General features: G+C 40.5%; 1 protein-coding gene across 2 annotated transcripts in view; it reads right to left on the reverse strand.

Moving 5' to 3' along the window:
• PDZRN3 (PDZ domain containing ring finger 3) overlaps positions 1 to 21,890 on the reverse strand; it is a 131,857-nt gene that overhangs the window by 32,576 nt on the left and 77,391 nt on the right. The window contains exon 1 of one of the 2 annotated variants that reach the window (XM_030458271.1): positions 28 to 315. The exons of the other annotated variant lie outside the window; for it this stretch is intronic. Coding sequence (XP_030314131.1) covers positions 28 to 96 — 69 coding nt within the window. The 5' untranslated portion in view covers positions 97 to 315. Of the gene's footprint in view, positions 1 to 27; positions 316 to 21,890 lie in introns of those variants that run through there. 2 annotated transcript variants of the gene reach the window in all.

Raw genomic sequence — 21,890 nt, forward strand, 5'->3', positions numbered from 1 at the left:
ACATTTTGCTTTTAAAAACGAATTTACCTGACAAACTTCATAGAGTAACTTGTACTGTTCCTCTTGCTTCTGCAGGGTGCACAAACTGCATCCCATCTTGAAACAAGCAGCAGAAAGAATCTTCCTCCCTCAGCAGAGCAGCCCCAGCAGTCAGTGTCACCAAGCAGGCATCGTGGGGATCCTCGGAAGCCCTGGGTGAGGAGCAGCTCGGGGTGGGGAGGGTGTGAGGGTGCTGAGGGTGCTTTGGAGCTGCCGTGCTGGGTCCCTCCCTGCTCTGCTCCTTCCCTGGCAGCGCTCGGCGCTCCCTCTGCCGCACCGGGAGCCGGTGCACACGCTATATAGTGCTGCTCATGCATATTAATCAGCACTCATTGACTATTCATAACAGAAAGTGATACAGAAGCTGTAATTGCCAGCTATGACAGCTGAAATTTCTCTAATTAACAGGCGAGTGTTTCGGTAGCAGGCATAATAAAAGACAGTAACAATTCTGTAAACCGTTTTGTAGCAATTACAAATAAACATGACTACGTTTTGCTACGGTCCCTCAGGATAATTCTTAACATACTTAAGCAGACTACAAGTACTGTTAAAATGTAAGTCACAATGAAATGATTGTAGTGGCACAAAAGCTGCATGTGCTGAGCAGCATTTGGGGTTTTTTGCTTACACTGTGGTGGTATCTGAGAGCCCCAGCTTTCTAGCAGATGACTGAACTGAGGATTTAACAAGCACAACACCAAAAGGCCATCTCTATCCTTGAAAGCCTATGGGCAGCCTTAGGACTTGGCAACAAAGCAGAAGAGATCTTTGGGAATGCTTGCAGAACTAGGAAAATAATCAAAAAAGAGTGGCTTGGATTAGTATTTATAGAATGGCTTTAGATTAATATTTATAGTAACTGAAAAATGGCCTCTGTGCTATGGACTTGTATTTGAAGAGTGTAAATGACTGCTTCACGTAGTGTTATATTTAAAAATAAAACTTTATTGTATTATAAAAAAGATATACAATAGAAGAAGAATGTCATTTATGACTATTCAGTATTGGAGAGCCACACTGAACCTGTGCCATGGATGTAAATGATAAAACATCAGTGAACTGCCAGCTGACCTGGAAAAATACTCATAAATCATAAGCTCTATGGATATTTTCCAGTCTACAGGGAGCACTACCTTGTGTTATGGGTTTGAATCGACCCTGTTGTTTTCAACGGTGCACATTTTAATAAACCTGATTTCCTCTGACTACTTTCTATATGCTTAGCAGGTTTCTGTGGGTGACAATAGAAATGTTGAGCAAGGACCATCTGCAGCTTTTCTGGCCAAGCTTTCTATCTAGGTGTGTTGTAGCATATCCAGCTATTGTTACAGTTCACACTGACTCTGAAATGCCTGTGTTAAGTACTAAAATTTTACTAAATAGAGACTGTGACAAGAATGGGTCACTTAGCTCAGCTGTGTTGTGGTAGCAAAAGCTACCAGCCTACAGAAAAGAAAGAGAGGAGACCTCTCAAATCATTGCCAACCATCTGAGAGCAGGTAGGGCCTCCAGCCCAGTGTTGTGTCTGATATTTCCCTGATAAAAAGACAACTGCTGCTGATGGTGATAGAACTTGAAAGGTTGGAGCAAGACAGAGGTAGCCTGGATCTTACAGCTGGCTCTCTAGGCTGAAGAGTGATTCAGGCTGTTCTGATGGTATCTGCTTCTATCCAACCACACACTCATGGCTTTTCCAAAGTTGGTTGGCAGCCAGAGGCTGTCAATCTCCAACAACTGGAAAGTTCTTGCATGAGAGGACTAGTGTTCCCTAAAAGCAGAAAAGATGATGATGATAAGTGAATTAAGTAAAAAAATAAAAAAAAAAGAAAAAAGGATCCCAATGAAATAGTTAAAAAGTCTGTGGGTTTGATTAGATAATTTCTGGTTATGTAATTTGATCAAGCAACTTATGGTAAAATATTAAAAAATGTTGCCTATAATTCTTTTTTCCCTCTACACATTTAAGATTCTTACAGACTAGATGCTATTTTAAATGTTGTAGTTCAGTTCAGGTGGCTGGCTTCAGTCAGGAATTTATTTTATATATAGTATGCAGCTGGATCTGATGAGAAACAAAACAGAACCATGCAGGATATTTCATTTCCAGTTTCAACGGAAATGCCCCTACTTATTGCTTTCCTTTACTTAAATGATAAGACTACATCAGATATTATTACATCTGATTCAAAAAAGATAATCCCTAAATCAGGCCAGCAGGGTAAGTCCAGGAGAAGACTTGTTTTTGATGTAAGAGTAGAACAATCCCATAAATCTGATGTTTCAGATTCTTCAGCTAACAAAGCCTGAGCAGCACACAGCATTGCTTAATGCTGCAGTTGGCTTTGTTGCACTGTTGCTCTGGTAAATAAGCTGCCCTGACAGTCAGGCTGGTGCTTAGCTCAGCAGAGATGGTTTCTATTATTGCAATCTAATTTCTTTTTCTCTATTCATCTCATAGGCAGAAAAGGTGGCTCTGCCTCAGGTTAATCCAGACTGGTTGTTACAGTACTTTGCCAAACTTTCAACACTTGGGCTGCAAACTTGTGTTCTGGGCATTGTCCAAGACTGGTTTTTGGTTTTAATGGTACATTTATTTCAGCCTAAGTGTTTTAGTAATTTCTAAGAGTAAGGTTACAGAAAAAAAAAGTATGCTGGTTGTCCATGTAAAGAAATTCTGGAAATGTTTCCTTTGAGGTTTTAGTACCAAGATAACTTGAAACAAGAATTTGAAGTTTGGCATGGGGATGGTTTGCATGGTCTGGGTAAAAACTGCTGAATTTGGTCAGCTCTTGAGCTTTGTAATTTGCATGTTCTGAGTACAAAACTGCTACAAGTTTTTAGTTTAACTCTTACAATTCTTCTTCCACCAACAAGGCTGGTGGGACCATGCCAGAAGGTCTGCCCAGTGATGCAGTTCTGTTCCCTAATTGCTCTTCTTGAGGTTGGAGGCCTTGATATCAAGAACAATGAGATCATCTTGGTGCTCCCTGGGCTAGGTAGATGTTAACTGTGTGATTCCACTTGCTTTTTAACATCCCTACACAGGGCAGCCCTGCTCAAGGTGTGCTGAACATGGAGGAGATGAATTGTTTTCCTTTGGTTTGTCCAGAGAAGGCAGCTCCTCAGGGATCTCTCATCTGCCTCCATGGCATCTCCTGGGTGGTCCTGCCAGTGTGCCACAGATAATGAGCTTAACAAAACATCCCCAGAGTGGATGGCTTATATCATGTGTAAGGGGAATATTGCAGTGGTCCCAGTTGAACCTGAGCAATCCAGGCTGAATGGGAAGTCAGTGAGCCAGATGACAGGGAACAATAGTAAACAGCCTTGGAATACACCAGGTGCCAGCAAGAGCTTTCATTAGCATTTATCTAGATTACTTACTCCCTGACTGATTACATGTGACCAAACCTGCAAAACCCCTTTTACCAAGATCCCTGGCTGTAACTATCAGATGTTTGCTTTTGTGTCCAAAAGTTCATTCCCAAGGAACAGAAGCAGCCAGACTCCATGGGCCACCAGGTGGGGCTGGGGGCTGCTCTGTGCAGCTGGATGTCCTGGACAGACTAGGGCTGATGGCAAGGTCCACAAGCTGGTTTTGCTTTTTGTGTTGTCTTAGTTGCAAAGTGCAATCTCTCAGCCTGTAACTACAAGCCTAGTATAAATTTACCTACTTAAATGTTTATTTGAAGATGAAGCCTGAAGTCAGGTGTTGGCAGGTAAGGGGAATCCACAGGAGAGCAATGCACTTGAGATGTCCTGCCTGTCTGCACGGGATGGTGAATCAGAATAAAGAGGGAAATCAAGCACTCACAAGGGACCTGCACCCTGGAGGGCACCATTATTAGGGAACTCAGAGGCTAAAAAGCACTCTGTGCCAGCTTTTCAAGGGTGAGGACTCATGCTGCCAAGTGCTGGCTCTCAGACAGCAGTTCCCACCAGCAAGAATAAACTCATGTCCTTTGTGTGAGGAGCAGATGGCACATAGCTACCTCCCAGAGCTGGGCAAACACCAAAGGGCTGCACTCAGTTCTGGGAGTTCCTGCTGTCTGAGTGGCTGACTGCAATATTAGTAACACTTTGGCATTGTTTCATTTGTTTCTTTAAATGCAAGTTGGCTTCCCCAGCATTTCCTGGGAACTACTTAGCATTGTATTGTTGTACATCTACTTAGCAAGTTCTGTTTAAACAAATGATTCCTATTTAAGCTGTGTGATTAGGGAAATGTTTGCTTCCTGTATCAATACTTTAATTACTTTTCTCATTTTTACAAATATTTAAGACTTGAGAGAAACGAGGGGTAGGCAAGAGAACAGCTGTGACTTTATAAATAATTCTCTCATTTGTGTGCTATATAAACAGAAGTCAGGAAACTGTACAGGTTATGGTTACATATAGAACAGTGTGAAAGATAACTGCTACATAACTGTACTTTAAAGAAACTATCTGGAATTTTTCAAAGTGGGTTTGGGTGCTTTTTAATTATAGCCATCAGGTTACCTCGATTACAGCTTGAGTGCCCTGTTGAGAATGTGTCCAGGTTGAGTTCTGTCTCCCTGTGTTTATCTGCAAATCATCAGTATTACAATCCACTGATAGCTGTGAAGTCTTGGATTCTTAATAATACATTTAATTAGCACAGCTCTATTTTAAAAATAACTTTCTAAAATGTCCTTTGAATACGTGAAAGCAAAGCAGGACTTTCTGTGGCATTATGCAGGCACAGTTAAATACATACTCTAAATATAACAGTGAAAAGATCTCAGTTCTGTATTTTTTTTCCATGTGGGCACAGCAATCTGCCTGTGCATTGGAAGCTTCAAGACTGGAGCCAAAATATTTAAACTAAAACATACCACAAGAGAGGATGTGAGAGCAAATGTAAAACGTTGGCTTTATTCCCATCAGTTAATTTTCAAGTCTTGAGATCCTTATTTGCTCCACTTAGCATCTGTGAAAGAGTTCCAATTCTCAGAAGTAACTTAAATGAAATGATATTTATTGTTAAACCACTGAAGGAACTGCTCTGTCCTCTAAGCTCTTTAAGGAGTTTGAAACCTCTTTAATTTATGCCACTTGAGGAAGGCAGTAATATCACTGAACCATTAGAGCAACATCACTGTAAGCACTGCAAGGCCTGTGGATAGCAGAAAGCTATTGTGTTAATTCAGTCTTTCATGAAGCAGAAATGATGAGGTCAGAACAGGGTAAATAACTGTTTAATATGCCACTGACACCTTCTGATGAGGAGAATTAGGATGCTAAGAGCTGACCTATAGACTGTGAAACTCCTCCCACTGCAGGCTGCTGATCTGGGTGCCTGTTACAGCAATGCCAAGAGGTCTTGGTCAAAGATTAAGACAAAAGGTGATACCTGAACCAGAAGATGTACACACAGAGTTTACAGTGATGACACTGTGATAGAAGTGGGTGAAAAAGGGTTTTAGCTACTGAGGACAGAGAAGGAACTAATCAGGAAAGGAGTGCTCTTTCACCTCATCATAAACCAGCTCTGAAATCACCATCTGGCAGCTGCAATGCTTCAAGCCCAGCAATGCCCAAGTGAGGGACCTGGAGGCAGATCACACTGGAAAGAGTTGTTCTTTAGCTCAAATCCCTCATCCACTTGTCCATTTTCCCATTTGTGACATGATGTCAGTCAGTCACCATGAACCATGGAACCAGAAGTATGTAAGACAAGGAAATGAGAAAAATCTGATTGTAGACTGGATTTGTACTCTAAAAGCTTCTTTCCTGTTGGCTCAAGACCTCAGCTTCCTCACAAAAAGCATCTTTAATTTCCTGGTTTTGATACCGGAACAGCCAACCTCACCTCAGTAATTTTTTTTTTACAGGTTATTTAAGCAGAGAGTTTCTATTTAAGCCTGTTCAAATTGCCAGTTTTTACATGGTAAAAGTGCCGTGGTTATTGTCAGCAGTTACAAGAATATAAAACAGAAAAAGAAGAATATTCAAAGGCAGAATGTGGGTAATGAAAGCACAGGAGTGTGGATTCAAATGGTGGCTACACACTTGTGTTTATAAGGTTCATGTGCTCTCAGACCTAAAATTACTTACAGAGCATCTATCCCCATTTTGATTTTGCTGTGAAATATCACTTTAGAGGGGCAGCATTGTTAAGGACAGACTGTTATGAGTGATGGTTCATTTTAAAATAAAAATGTTTTCTGTAGAAGTGATAATACACTCCTAAGAATCTCAGAGCAAGCAAAATGATTCCGTGTGTTTGAACGCTGCATGAAAACTATTGACATAATACTTCATCTTTAAAACTGATAGACACGTGCCCAAAAGCTAATAAAGTTCTTTCTAATACAAACGAGCAAGTAAAATAGTATATCATAGCCTGTGATAGCTCTGGATCCTGATCATATAACTGTAGCCCAGGGACAAAGAAAATTGAAGTGATTTAGAAAGGTACCCAGTAGGATATATCTGATATTAGGCAGTTTGCTGAAGCAAAACAGTAATGTCAGAAGGATACAAAGGTGTAAAATCCATTTGACTGTGTCCAAATGCTTCTACTCTTTGACCTTAACGTCTCCAGATGAACTCCCCTTAGGGTCAGCTGAAAAATGCTTAATAATAAATGGCCAGAAACTGCCAAGACCTTTTGTATTTTAGCTACTCTATTCATATTATGAATTTTAAGCCATTTCTATTTGAAAAGATATTAACCTTCATTTCTCAGTTTTTACTGCTCCACACTTAATTTGAACCAGAGCAAAACAGGAATGCCATCTATGGTTCATTAGGTTTTATATTAAGCATCTGATGAAAAGGATATGTGGGAAGATTAAGGATTAATGGTAAATGGCAGTCAAAATGATCAAAATTGCTTATATGTTTGCCTTTGTGTTCATTTCTAGGTTCAGGTGGCCAGTGAGAAATCTGACTGATTAGAGCTAGGACTCCAGTGCAGAAAAGACCCAGAAGATAACCAGACCTAGGATGAAACAGTACTCAAGGCTTTTGGGAACAAAGGATTAAAAGTAAGTGTTCATTTTTGTCTTTGAAGTTGGGAAAGATGCATTTCCACTGCAGGATATTGCCATTAGCTCCAGAACTGGTCAGTGTCATTAGCACAGAGGGACCAGCAGTGACCTGAAGCCTCTGCTTGGGTATTGAAGCCATTGCTTGGGTATATTGGGTATAATTGGTATTATATATTACCAATATATATTGATATATTGGTATATCTGAAATTCTCTGCTTCAGCAAAAGTGCAGTCAAAATGGATGAGATGTATGGGGGAAGAGTAACAGAGATCTGTGGGGACTCCAGTGGTTTGCAGTCCCAAAGCCAGGCTGTGCCTGTGCTGAGCTACACCTCTGCCAACCAAGACACAGTCTTGAAACTATGACAGAATACAGAAGATGGCTGGGGCCCTACTGAGTGCTCCCTTGCATGGTTTCCTTTTGTTTAGCACATAAAACACACCACCAGTATAGAACTGTATTTGGTTTCCATTTATCTTCTTTATAATATCATCCCACTAGCCTACAAAGACTGCAGTGATGGGGGTTCATGGCTTGTTTCATTATGAAATCAATACTATTGCAATAAGATTGATCTGAAAAAAAAAGACACTATGTTGTTAATCCCTTCTCTTCTATGAGAAGGACACTTTTTATGTCTACTTGGGTCACTTTGAAAAAAGAATTCCAGTTCAGTGAGTAAAGTTTGCTGTTGGAGGGCAGACAACTCCAAGCTTTGTTCCTTCTACAGGTAACATTACCCAGCTTTATCTTAAGTGGCAATGGAATTATTTCCATCTGCTATTAGCACTGATTTCTGTGAATCAATGGGAGGTACATGCTGACCTTAATGAAAAGAAATAAATTATATAGGGGATTGTATTGGCTAACTGCACAGATTTACAGTAGATACAATTCCTCTGCAGTTTCTTCCCTCAAAATACATATTCTGATAACCAGTATGGATGAAATGGTATTCAAATGAATACACAAATATAAACATTTGATAAAAGAAATGTGAAAGCACACAGGCAGTAAGACAGACTGCTGAATGCCAATAATAACCCAGGAAATGATTGCTCCTATTGGAACACACATTTACCAAATAATCCTTCCACAAATGTGTCCTGATTTTCCTGCAGACTGGGAAGCCCACTGAGAAGGTAAGACACACATGTGTTTCTCTGCAGAAATAGACCAATATCATTGAGTATTTTACAGATAAAATGTAAGTCAGAAGACAAATATTAATTAATGAGATTTACACAAAATAAGTTGTTGTGGTTCTTCCAAACAAGTACTTTTACATGTCCAGAGTTTTTGTCCTGATGCCTAATTGCAGCATGGCACTGGCTGGCAATGCTCAGAAGTTTTTGTGATCCCTGGTATGACTGTAGATTTGCAGGTTAATTTTTTATTTTATGTTCTGAGTGGTGGCTTGTCTGTTTTGGGGTACAAGGTATAGCTGAGAAGGAAGCCAAGTGTTTCAGTGACATTTCTTATTCCCTATCCATCTTTGTTATCCTTTGCTGTTCCCCCAAATGAGAGGGCTGCTGCTGCATAGTACTGGGCTTTTCTGTTCACATTTTTTTGTCTGTTCTGACTACAGTAATGATAGAAAAACTCATAATCTTTTAAGGATAGCACAATCCAATGAATATGTGCTGGATTGCATGTACACGTCTAGAGGCACAATCAGTTTATGGCTGGGGGGAAGAGATTTCTGATAAATATACCTATGGAAGCATTAAATAACTCACAAATAAAGCACAGACAACAGGGGTGCTACATAAAATACTGGATTGGTTGCCAGAATGATGATCAACACAATTTTCTGAAATACTTAAAATCTTTTTCTGTTTATTGGTTTTAGTCAGAAGGTCATAAACTACCAAACCATGTATTCTGCAATCTTTGAAATTTAATTTTCTGTAGCCTTTCTTTGAATTTCATGTTCTTAGCAGAGGAGAGAAATCACAATAATTACAGCTTAAAATATTCTCATTTCATGGTGTGGCTAACAAGTGAAACTACAAGTAATGATGTAATCTAACATGTCAAAAAAGAAAATGAAAAGAGAAGACAGAAGGCAGGACAGAGCCAAGGGATGCTATGTGCCATGTCATCTTCTAATTAACTAACTGATCCTTTAAACTGTCAAAATCAGCAAGGAACTCCATGGCCTAGTGTCTTATTAATATTCATACTAGGCCACTAGAAGCTATGATTCCAGTCCCAGTGGTTGTAGTTAAACATTAAAAAAAAATAAGCCAGGCTAGCCAGGGCTGCAACAGCTTCACATTCATAAGGAAATGAAGGCAGGGCCACCCTGCTTCCTCCAAACCTCTGCTGGGGGAAAACTCTCAGAGGATGCATATTGATTTCTGAATTATTATGGGGGCTGTATATTGAAAAAACAATTATTTTTTTCATCTTCCTATGAGCTGTTAATCACATTGAGCTCCATGTTGTCAGATGAAAGGAAGATGCATGTAACTTTTTGTAATACAAGCCCATTTTTAAATTTGCACACACCAAATGAATGCCCAGTTAACAAAACCCTGTTGTTTAGAGGAATGGCTGAATTAATTTTGCCTTGTAGGATGCAATTCAGGATTGGTTTTGCAGGAATCTGGGACCTGCAAGAAAAAATAATCTCCCATAATCTTCTTATAATACAATTATTCTTTTACATTTCAGCCTGCCAGTCTTTTCCCACTCCCACTAAGCAGAGTTTCCTGAACCTTGAAGTCTAAGGGAGCAGCTGACATTTGGCTCCTCCATTCATTTTCTGTACAATTCTTCATGGCAGGACAATACTTTAAAAAAACCACCCCACAACTCTGTATTACCCAAACTATTTTGAGGCCCAGTACATGTCTGCCATGGGCAGGGATGTGTCTCTGGGCAGCAGAAGATGGGGATGAGGAGGTAATTCAGCACCTTCTGAAGTCAGAGTCCTGACACTGGCCTTGTAGGAGTAATTTCAAGCCCAGGCTATTTTGAGGGCAGTTAATCCCATTTTACACTTGCTGTTTCTATCCAGGCATGACAGAGTAGAAAGCAATATACTTGGCAGCACTTTACAGCAGTATGATCAGTAAAGGAGTAGCTGAGCTATAAATCATGTGCTGTATCTCTCGGTGAAAAAAAATTAATTAAATAGTTGGAATCTCATTAATTGATATCCTCTATTTAACTGATATACTGCGGGAAAAATACCTTGGGTTACCATCCTACTTCTTCTTTACCACTTTCCTTTGATACAACTTTTTAACCTAACAATAAATAAAACTTTATTGTTTTATTTACTCAGCCCCAAGTAGGTCCTTGTGCCCTGGGAAGAGTCTGGGCAATCCCTTTCCATGCTTTCTCCCTCTCCCTAAAAAAATTTAATCTCCAAGATCCCAGATATTTACCATCACATATGTTGTTCTGTTGTTTGAGCTCTATTATGGATGAGAGGCAGGCTCAATGAAAACAGTAAAAATAATAAAAAAAAAAATCAAATACTCTAAACTGTCTATCAGCTCAGTTAACACCAGGCACCGACCTGCCAGACCACAAATCTTGAATATGTTGACACTAAATGTCTACTAGGAGCATATGTTATGGATCAAAGAACACACTGATTAATCCAGCAGAGACAAAAGTCTGTCACTTTGGTCATGGTGGCATGATACCAAAGAAGAAAAGAGTAAGGAAGCAAATGAATAGAAAACAAGCACCAACAAAAGAGAAATAGATATTAAAAAAGGTTAGAACCTAAAATACAGCTCGATTAGCTCAAGCACTTCCACTCATGAAAGCTTTTTTTTCAGGTTTCCCAATTTTGTTTTAAATCACAAGATTCTAAATATTTTTCTACCTGTTTCCCTGCTATCATTTACATCCAATCTAATCAACCAGTTTATAATTTTTATTGGGAAAGCCATCTACATGAAGCCATCTATGTACACTGGAGTGTCATTAGGACACCAGACTCCAGAGTCACAGCAATGCTGTACTGAGAGGTAGATCAGTTCTTACTTTGCATTTCTCTCAAGCATTTTAGTAGTGTCTTGTTCCTGTGCAGTTTTACAGCCATTCATCATCTCAGAGTGCTAAAGTAGAACACCTTCTACTTGAAATCTACTTTAAAAGAGAAGACATCTTCACCTGAGGTATTTTCCAGTGTTTTTCCATACAGTATCAGAGGTACAGTCGTGAGTACTTTCCTGTATCTTGTGGGTCATCTTTTTAATTAATGTACATAATTCAGAAAACCTTTGCCATAACTTACATAGGAGCATTTATTTTTCAGGCATTTCCCATTTAGGTTCAGTGTTTACTTGGAAGCTTTTAAAACATTTTCTATCTCTGCACTCGTATTTTCTTCCTCACTGTAACACTGATTTAATTTTGGTCTGAATTAGGGGAAAAAAATCCAATTTTCAATAATGAGATTATCCTAAATTCAAGCTTTAATACTGAAAATATTTCTTGTGAAGGAGGTAACAGGGTAAATAGTCTGTGGAGATGCTCTGCCTGTAAACTAGGGGATTTGTACACAGATTACCTTCAGAGGCATCTGAATCTTTGGCAAGAATGGGCTTCCCAGCACTCTTCTTTTTAGCTTCCAGAAAAGTCTCTCATTAAGCTCTGCTGAAAGACTCCCAATTCTGCTTGTCATTCAATACTCTTTTAATGTGTCCCCTACATTTTGAAGAGATAGCCACCCCTGTCATACTAATATCCTGTCGATGCATGCATGTGTACTTGCTAACTTCATGTATAATTTATGAATTAGAGTTTTCAAAAGCAGTCTGTGAGTGGCTATATTAACTATACACCTTTTGGACAATTTTCTGTCTCATTTTGGCAACAGATAAGTTATCAGCAGCCTCAGAAGAGAGATACACACGTGTGCATATTGGTAATATATATTTATGTCCTGATCTCTAGCAAGCATGTCAGAAAACACACGTGCCTCCAATTTTCTCTGATTTTATTGCAAAACGGTACCGTGGGGTTTCTGAAGGAATAAACGTTGCTGTACTGAGTAGATCCCTTTAACAAGCCACTGCTCAGTTGTATTTGTCCTCAGCTTGTTCTCCTGCATAATTTAAAAGACAGCTGTCATAGCTACGTGTTATCCTGTCTAAAAATCTGACATTTGTGCAGTGTTAAATAAACCCCATACTGTGCTCAGTGCTCCAGACCCCAGCCTGCCCCGCAGCCAGGCCTGGGGATGCCCCCCCAGGGCACTGGGGTGCAGGACCCTCTCTGCAGCCTGGGCTCAAACCGACCAGACTGATATTTTGGGAAAGGGTCAGAAAGGCCAGGTGAGATGAGGTGAGACTGAGCAGTGCTGTCTGCTCTGTGTTCTGTCCTCCAGGGAACCCATGGGATTGCTGGGTGGCTGTGCCATGGCTGGGCTGCTCACTTATCTGGGGTCACTCTGGGCCTGGGGATGTCCCCCCAGGGCACTGGAGTGCAGGACCCCCCCTGCAGCCTGGGCTCAAACCAACCAGACTGATATTTTGGGAAAGGGTGAGAAATGCCAGGTGAGAAGAGGTGAGACTGAGCAGTGCTGTCTGTTCTGTGTTCTGTCCTCCAGGGAACCCATGGGGTTGCTGGGTGGCTGTGCCATGGCTGGGCTGCTCAGGCAGCACCTCCTTACCTGGGGCTCACTCTGGGCCTGGGGATGCCCCCCCAGTGCACTGGGGTGCAGGACCCTGCAGCCTGGGCTCAAACCAACCAGACTGATGTTTTGGGAAAGGGTCAGAAAGGCCAGGTGAGAAGAGGTGAGATAAGCAGTGCTGTCTGCTTTGTGTTCTGTCCTCCAGGGAACCCATGGGGTTGTTGGGGGGCTGTGCCATGGCTGGGCTGCTCAGGCAGCACCTCCTTACCTGGGGCTCACTCTGGGAAAGGGGTGGTTAATCCACAGCCTGAAAATGGTTTAGAGGGACAGCACTGAGCTTGAGTGGAACAAAATGATGAAAAAACAACAGTGACAACTCAGCAAATCACGTTACACTAGCAAAGCAGGAGTTCCTTCAGGAAAAGTTAATTGCATGGTGAAGACCATGAGATCAGGATCCTGGGACTTGGGACCTAATTTATGCACTGCAAATGTGTATATCCTTTGGAGAAAAGGCTGTTTCCTGTTTAAAACTTTAAAAATACTTAATTAAACTCTGTGGTTACCAATCCAAACACATTACACTATTTAGTCCATTAAAACTCTGAAAGCCTGTTACTTATCAGGGAGTGATGGATCGATTGGATTTCATCTTCCTTCCTTCTGAGGCTGCTTTCATTTCCTGCAGCAGTGAGCACTCCCCAGCAGACAGTGTTCACTGGCCACCACTGTAGCCCATTATAAAAAAAAAAATAAATCTATTGTCACTTGGACAATATTTATATGAATACATTTTATGAACTGTCCCTATTATTGTAACAAACCCATATGAAAGCTGGAGCTGGGTGACAATAATGACACCTGAGCAAGCACCACTGAAAAATTCCTCTCTCTTACCATTACATTAAGTCAGTGCCATAAGCATTCAAATGCCTGTTACACTACTTCATATAAAGCACTTTTTAGCTGAGGCTGAGCACTATGTAAGTAGGTTTCTTGAAGGGGGAAAAAAAAAGGAATAGATATAGATCTTGACCTTTACTGTAATTGTCCAATAACAGTTTGTTATTTACCAAGTAACAAAGGTAAATACTATTATTAGACTAACTTTCCCTGCTGAGGTTATAAATACACAGGGGCAATTATGCAGTCAGACCTTTTCTTTCTCACCCTTACAGACATTTTGCACAGCTGAGGCTCTCTTAGAAGTGGCATTCAGACTGGCTATAGGAATTCTTAAAAAAGAAACTCTCAGGACAAACATCACAACATCAGTGTCATAGGTAATGAATTTCCATAAAGATGATGTTCAAAGATATTTTTCTGAGGAGTTGTTCAGTCAGTGCTGATTTCATATTTTAGGTCTTTGCTTATCTTTAGCTGGATGATACAAGCTGCTTAAGGCTGTTTTCCAGGTCTGTGCTTCCAAATGATTTTCCTTTTGCTCTGCCACTCCTTCAATTAAGGATGAAAAGCTGTAACAACAAAAAGATGCTGGACAGCACTAGTCATGAGTTTATCAGATTTCAAAATAAGAATTCTTACTGGGTGGTTTCCATCCTAATTTTCCTGGAGTAATCTATACACCTTGTGTGTAAGTTTTATTTAGAGCTTTAAGAAGTTTGGGAAAAAAGAATGATGACAATGATTCGATAATTCATGGGTCAGTAAGTCTGGTGCTTTTTCCTTAAGCACAAAGATCTATCTGAAACTCAGGATTTGCATTTTCAGGGCTTTTTCAGTTCAATGTGGTGAATCAGCTTAAGAAGATTTTCACTGTCAGTAAGCAAAACTTGAGAGAACTCTCACTCTGATTCCTCCAGAATCTGAATTTGTTTTTTTTAGTTGAGACATCAAGAGTAGTAGTAAAGAAGAAAGGGAAGACTTACTGTTCTTCCAGCAAACACAGCACCTCTGAACAGTGAGGGGCAAAAATTGCTATTATAAAATCAAATGTAGCCAGAAACTTCCAAAAGTGTCACCTTGGGCTTTTAAAATTCCTGACATCAATTTAACTCAAAATGATGCCCCAAGGGAAATGGGATTATATTATCTCTCTAGAAAATCTAAAAAAAGCTTTGGCCTACAAGTCTGGTACAGTTAATGTTACATCTTTAAGTTCTTCAGTAATTAATCCTTTAAGATATCTATATTATTCTGTGGCTTCCAAAAAAATCACCATTTGTTAGAGAAAGTGTTATCAGCAGGAAGAAATGGTGTGAATTTTTTCCCTGCTACTGCAGCTACAGCCTTTTGGTTGCTCTGGTAATCACTTGGATCAGACCACAGGACTTGGATGATTGGCCTCCAAACTTTGCTCCTACCTGGAAGAGCCAGGATTAATCTTTTCAAGTGTCCCAGCACACACAGCCAGCATTTTACTCCTGGTCAGGGGGAGAATTTCTTAAGTCACATGCTTAGGGTTAAAAACTTGCTATTGGGTTGCAATATGTGACTAGGACTTAAGCCTCTGTTTTGTGTGATTAAGAGTAATTCTGAGCAATTAAAGAAAACAGTTCATTTGTGGCAGGTGGCAGAAAACTAAAGAAGATAATTACTCTTTTTAGCCATCTGTGTTAACTGCCATTAGCAGAATTAAACTGAGATTCACCACTTTGAAATTCGAGGCAAAGTTCCTTTCTCTTAACTACATAATATAACATTGTCTGAAGTCTAATTACAAAAAAAGTAATTTCACCCTGCTTGCCATGAGGTGCCTATTTGTTAATTTTATTAAAAATGAAGGCACCCCCAGATACAACAAATTGAACAACTGCTTCTATTAAGTGTCTTCAAATTACTTGCTGGCTCTGAAAAACTGCCCAACTTTGAGTGAGTTTATCCTGGAAAGGCCTCATCTCCAACATCAGCAACTGCAGAAATGAGCTGCTGTTGGAGAGAAGAAACATTCCTACCCCTTAAATTAAGTGTCAGAACTCTGAAATAACTCAGTAGCCCTCCCTAGGTCTGCTGACAGTCCCAGTGCTGTTTGTAACCTTGTGAAGGGATCAGGAATCACCTTGCTGTTGTGGTACCTGTGCTGCAGAAAGGCTACCAGCAGGTATAGAAGTATTGGAGACATGGAAAATACATGGAATCAAAGCAAAAAAAAAAAAAAAAAAAGCATGGGAAATCTTTCACAGTGTTTGTGCCTCTTGAAGACACTCACAGACTGCTAGGGAGTACGAAACAATTCTTCATCTTTAGCAGGATAAGGTGGATAGAGCACCAAGCAGTTACAGAGTGATTCTGTAACTGATTCCAAGAAATAGGAAGTTCCTCTTAGCATGGTGTTTGGACTGGGTGGAAATGTGTGAGGAAAACCCAGTGAGTGCAAGTGCAAGACCTCTCCTGCTCTTCTGGGACTCAGGGCAGCTTGGGGTGCACTTTCTGTAGGGAAGCAGCACCTTGCTGAGGTTTCTAGATTTCTGTGTTTTCCCTAGATCAGAAGTGAAGTCAGCAACAATCTTGAAGGGCAGAGGTTTCATTTGTGGAAAAGTAAATATAGATACGCAGTGCTATCTAAGATGCTCTGTGACATCCACACAGCTGGCAAACAGGATGCAGGACTTAGGAGGACCCTCAGAACCAGTATCTGGAGGCCAGTCCAGACACTCTTCAGTGCCTAAAATGCCAATAAACTTGGATGTTGAGGCAAAAAAATCCCAGTTCAGGCATTATATGGATGCAATTGCCAGGCTGACCAGGCAGCTGGAACAAGCTGTGCTGCAGCTACATCTAGATGAATTCCACACACATTTACATAGATTAGATGTGATTTTTTATAAGGTTTCTCACTATGTTTATTGTGCTTTGGTCCATAAGTCATTGCAATGTTCCTTTAGCTGGTGAGATGTCTTTATTTGAAATAAAGAAAATATTTGCTATGGAGGAAGTATAAACAAGTTGAATTCTAATGACTGCTTTATGGTAAATAACAAGACAGTTATTCAAATCTCTATGAACCAGAAATGCTGGCAGTGGTGTTGCTAAGCTTGCTTTGCTCTGTAGCTGCCTGTCCTTCCTGCATACTTCTTTCTTCATTATTCCCTTTTTGAGCTGTGTTCTGGGACTTCAGCACAAAGGAATGAAGGGAGTGGGAGGCAGAAAGTGTGCAGGAGAACAAAAGCCTTTCAAATAACTCTTTCAGACACATTTCACACTTTAATTGAATAAACTGTACAGAAAATCCTATGTCTGTAGTATACAACTCCCTAGGTGCTCTCAGCTACTATATCTGCAGCTGTTTGTATTCAAACTGGGTAATTTAATATGCCTGTATCAGTATATACTGTACAGAGCATTTTCAAATCAAATGGCTGTGAATTTAGACTTGGAACAAAGCAAACACCCTCTGAAGATAGACACTGCCTCTCTCCTTGGACTTTAGTGTTCACCTCTCAATAAGCAACATTAAAACCCCTGCACTTTGCTGAGCTGTAAGCTCTGTTTCCAACGAGTGCCTAATGTCACCAAGATGACACACATGCACAGAAAAATGTATGTATCATGTCAGCTGGCAAATCAGCTGCTGCCTGGTATGTTCCCCAAGGGGAAAGATTCATGCATAAGGCTGCCAAAAGAAGGGTCATGATTCAGTTTGGCAGGGGCATAGCCTGGACACACTTTCCTTTAATTGCTCCTTGTCACGTGAGATGTGACACTGTGGCTAAAATAATACAGAAAATAGACACAAACAATCTCATATATGCCACACTCTCTAAATGCCCTGTTTATTCTGCTGGTGGTCATTAAAGAGAAAAATAATTAGCATTTCATTTTCTCCCATTTTTTTCCCCCCATCATTTCTGCCTGAGTGATGCAGGAGTCAACATAAAGGAACCACAGTAGACTAGAAACAGGATCATTTTTTCATGCCTGTTTACTAATCCTATAATCAAACTGCTTGTGCACTTTGTAACTTCATCAACACAGAGAAGAAAGGCTAAAGATCCCTCCTAAAAGTCTCCCTGTAAAGCCTGATGGCCAGGGGTGTCCTACAGTTTATTCCCAGCAGGAAGCAGTGTAATTGTCAGCTCCAGGTTTCTCTCCTAAAGAGCAGTTCACTGGTGAAGGGAGGAAAAAAAAAAATGTGAACAGGATTGTACAAATTTGGCATATGGTAGAGAAACTGCAGAGGCTGAAAGTAATTCAGCAGCTACCAACTCCAGGACAGATTGCCATGCTCCTGGAATCACATCTCTCCTTTTCCAATTGCAATGCCCAAACAGGTTTGATTTATTGGAGGTGCCATTTCTAGCAAGGGTAGATTGGGGAGGAAGAAACTTCATGTGTGCTTGTTCTTTGGGGTGGCCTTGCTGGGCATGAGGAATATTAGAGAGCTGGAAGGAGGGATGGAGAGTGGAGGAATTGGTTTTTAATTGGTTTTTATGTTAAGACATAACTGAGATACATTCACAGGTAATGCATAATGCTTCTAGGGGCTATCCTATGGTCTGAATGTTACTGCAGTGATCATTTAGTCCCTTTACTGAGCTCAGATCTCACAAAATGAAGTAAACTGACCACGAAGGACTGCAGAGGATTCCACTGTCATCAGGGTGCCACTGGGCACAGATGTGTCCTGGCCTGGTTAATGTCTCCCTGGAACAGGAGTGCTGCTTCACCCCAAGAACACCCCCCTGGCCCTGGCTCAGCTGGACACCTTGTGGTCCAGGACAGAGGTTACAGATGTGGTGGGGCAGAGGATGGTTGTGGGGCAGACAAGCAAAGGGAGCACTTCAGCCATGACATGAGTGGGCACAATGTCCTGAGGTACCCAGGGAACCAGCAGGCACCAGCCTGGCTTCCCAGATGATCATTTACAAGAGAAAGGTCTTTGTTTCCCTTGTCCCCTGGAAGCTCTCTGGCTCCTTGTGCAATCAGCATTAAGAGAAGGTCCAGTGTTTGAAGGAGTCACCCATTTAATTGTATCAAAGCAAAGGTTTAACCACAAAAGCTGCCAGGCACTCCCACAATTATCATTTATCAGCCAAAGAGAATGTCCTCAGGTTATGTTTTTATCAAATGTTTATTGATTTAAGCTTTGGGCATTTTTAGAGGATTAGAAATTATTACTTCTGATTTGAATAGTGTTTAGAGAACAGAAATAAAATTCAAAAGAGTGCATTTAGAAAACAAAGAGGTTTTTAAAGAATTGTACAAGAGTAATATTTGATAACTCCAGTCCTTTGTAACAAAAAAAAAAAAAAAAAAAAAAAAGGTCTATATACAGCAAGTAGCTAGGTATTAAAAATAAAGCAGGATTATTTTTCATTTCAGGAAAGACTTTGCTCTTCCCTGTGACTCCATTCAGAGTAGTACAGGATATCAGGTCCCCCAAAATTCTTTGCAGTTAATGTAAGAAGACAGAAATAAGGAGAGCTGCTTCTATTTTTTACTCTCACCTGATTTAGCAGCCCAATTATTCACAAACACCTGAAAAATGATGACATTCCAGTGTTTTTTATTTGAAATGCAGCCAGGAATCATGGCTTGGGGGTTTGAACTCTGTGGTGCTTGGTCCCTCAGGAGAGGTTCTGGCTGATGCTGGGGGGGAATCTTCTTGCCTATTTCAGGGGAAGCTGAACACCACAGAGAAGTGGTCATCAGCACCCAGTCCTAAATAGAAATGACACACTCTTTGGGATATAAATATGTTATCTATCAGACTGTGTCTCTGAAACAGCTTAATCATATCAAACTAATAGTGCCTTGAATCTGGAGCTGATCTTTACCCAGGGCTCAGCACTAACACACACTAATGATGTGCTGCTGAACCAGCCCTGATGTCCCCTGTCACCAAACACAGCCCTGCAGAGTTTGTGGTGCCCTGAGCATCACTGGGAAGTTTTCTGTGTTTCACCTACAGCCCTGATCTTCTCTCAAGGAGGTTAATTCAAGGGTGTGTTTATATACACAAAATTATGGCCTTTATGGGTTTGTCCTATGTGTGTCCATAACAGTGTGAAATGTGTTTATATCTGAACCCTGTCTGAAGTGCAAGGCATCCTACACAGCAATCTGTCAGTGCCTAAAGAGCCTGGGGCTAGGAGTAGACATTTACTTACAGAATCTTTAGACTATTTTAAATGGGCCTTTGGGACCTCCCTACTAACCAGCCTAGAACATGCCCTTCTGTAACATCTCTCTCTGCTATTTCTTTTAATTGACTAACCTCAACACTGGCTCTTCAAAATCACTTTAACCCAAACATGCCCCCGGTCTGAAGCTCCTAATGACCTTCCCCTGGCCCTAAACACATCTGGCTGAGACAATGCAAACATCATTTGGAAGATGAGTAAATTCAATAACTCAATTACCACTGCACCAAAATAACATTTATCAAACGCTGGCCACAGTGGTTTGGATCTTGAGCCCTCTCTGTTTCAGGGGCACAGCATTTGGGTGAGAGTAACTAATCGATTTAGGAATGATTAAATAGAAATTTGTAACACTTGGCATTATTAAACCTTCAATCTTCATTACAGCTGCTTAACGATTACATCATGGGCTGTGTAAAATAAATTAACAGGAGCTGGAAACAATCTAATCATAAAGAAAGCAAGCAAAGGTATTAGACTAGTGTTCAATAGAAAGTCTAATAAAAATACATATATTGTGGCATTATTAGTAGGTTGTAAACACTGAGGTTTGGAGGAGTTTCAAGCCTGACAAATTTAAACAGCCCAACAAGACCCTCCCCCTGGCTAGCATCTAACATTGAACTCATTTATTTTAAAAGGTCTAATTTAGTGGTAGAGCCAGCAGCCTGAGGGCTAGAGATGAATAACAGGTCACCCTCTGCATCCTCCTCTCAGACAGAAGAAATGTTTCCTTCACAGCCAGCCTGTGTCCCAGCTGCTCCTCCCAGGCTTCCCACTCTTATCCTTTGCCTGGAGCTCAATGTGTTCCTTGTTTCACCTACTCCTTCATCCATCCAGCAGGGCCTCTCCTTTTCCTCTTTCAGGACCAAAGCATTCAACATTTCACAGAAGTTAATTGTAAGAATAATTTAGAAAACTCTGCAAAATATTTTCAAGTGTTTTCCTACCTTCTCTGTCCAAAGCCTGACCTTCCTACAATTACTCAGACAGGGCAAACCATTCTGTGTATGACACCTATTTTGAAAGCATCATTACTGTTATTGCTAAAGGAAATCCCTGCATTCCTTTGCATTTTTCCCTGGCCAGCTAATACATGGATACGTTTGGTCCCTGGATCACTACAGATCACCAAGTGCTAACATGGAAAATTCTTCTGAGGCCATCCAAGAGCAAAGCTGCATTCAGGCAGTGTGAAAGCAGCTCAGAGGTACTCCCCTGTTTTACACTGTCACCAAAGTCACCCTGAGATCCCAGGAAACTTTCCAGGTTGCTGTAACCCAGATTTGCTCTTCCTGCTTTGGACTTCCATCCAGCTCTGCTTGCCTGGTATTGAAGAATGGGGGCCAGAAAGCTCCAAACCCACAAATTTAATCTCTAGCAGTGAAGTGTAAATAACTTCTAGCTAACTCTACATGTAAGTTCCAGAAATAAAGTAGCCTTTTTCATTTCCCACTAGCACCTCATCCAGGTGGGGACAGAAAAACAAGCAATGAACCTGACCCTGAATGACTAATAAAGTAAAACCAAAACTAAAACAGAAATAAAAAGATTTAATAAATATCAAATACTAGTCAGAAAGGCAGGGAGGTTTTCCAACACATCAACCATTATTACTAAAATGAAAAATGATTTATATCACAATTCTCCTCCTGTTAAATCTGGAATGTAAGTTTAAGTCACCACATGACATAAAATAAATAATAAATCAAATGTTATTGACAGTGATAAATACAGTTCCTTGTTTCTTTTTCAGAAATTAATCAAAAGATGGCTATATGCAAATGGCTCAGGCCTGTAATTTTCTTCTAGTCCCAACCCCATATCAAATATTGGTATTATGTTCCAAGCTGTGGTTTTTTAAGGCTCAGAAAACAGACCATTAAGCAACAGCAATCAGCATGGGGTATAACTATTCAATACACTTTTTTTTTTTTAATTTAAAGAAATTTTTCTGAAATGGAATGGTCAAAAACCCCCCAGAGATGAATATTTGGCAGGTATAAAGCTGTGAAATGGGCTGTAAGATAACCAGGATGCTGCTTAATCCTCTGAAGTTAGGGCACACATGCAGGAGAGTAAATGCAGATGTACATGTAAGGCTTGAATTCCAGGTTTAGCATT

Source organism: Calypte anna, chromosome 12 (assembly GCF_003957555.1).
Source record: "Calypte anna isolate BGI_N300 chromosome 12, bCalAnn1_v1.p, whole genome shotgun sequence".
Classification (NCBI taxonomy): Eukaryota; Metazoa; Chordata; class Aves; order Apodiformes; family Trochilidae; genus Calypte; species Calypte anna.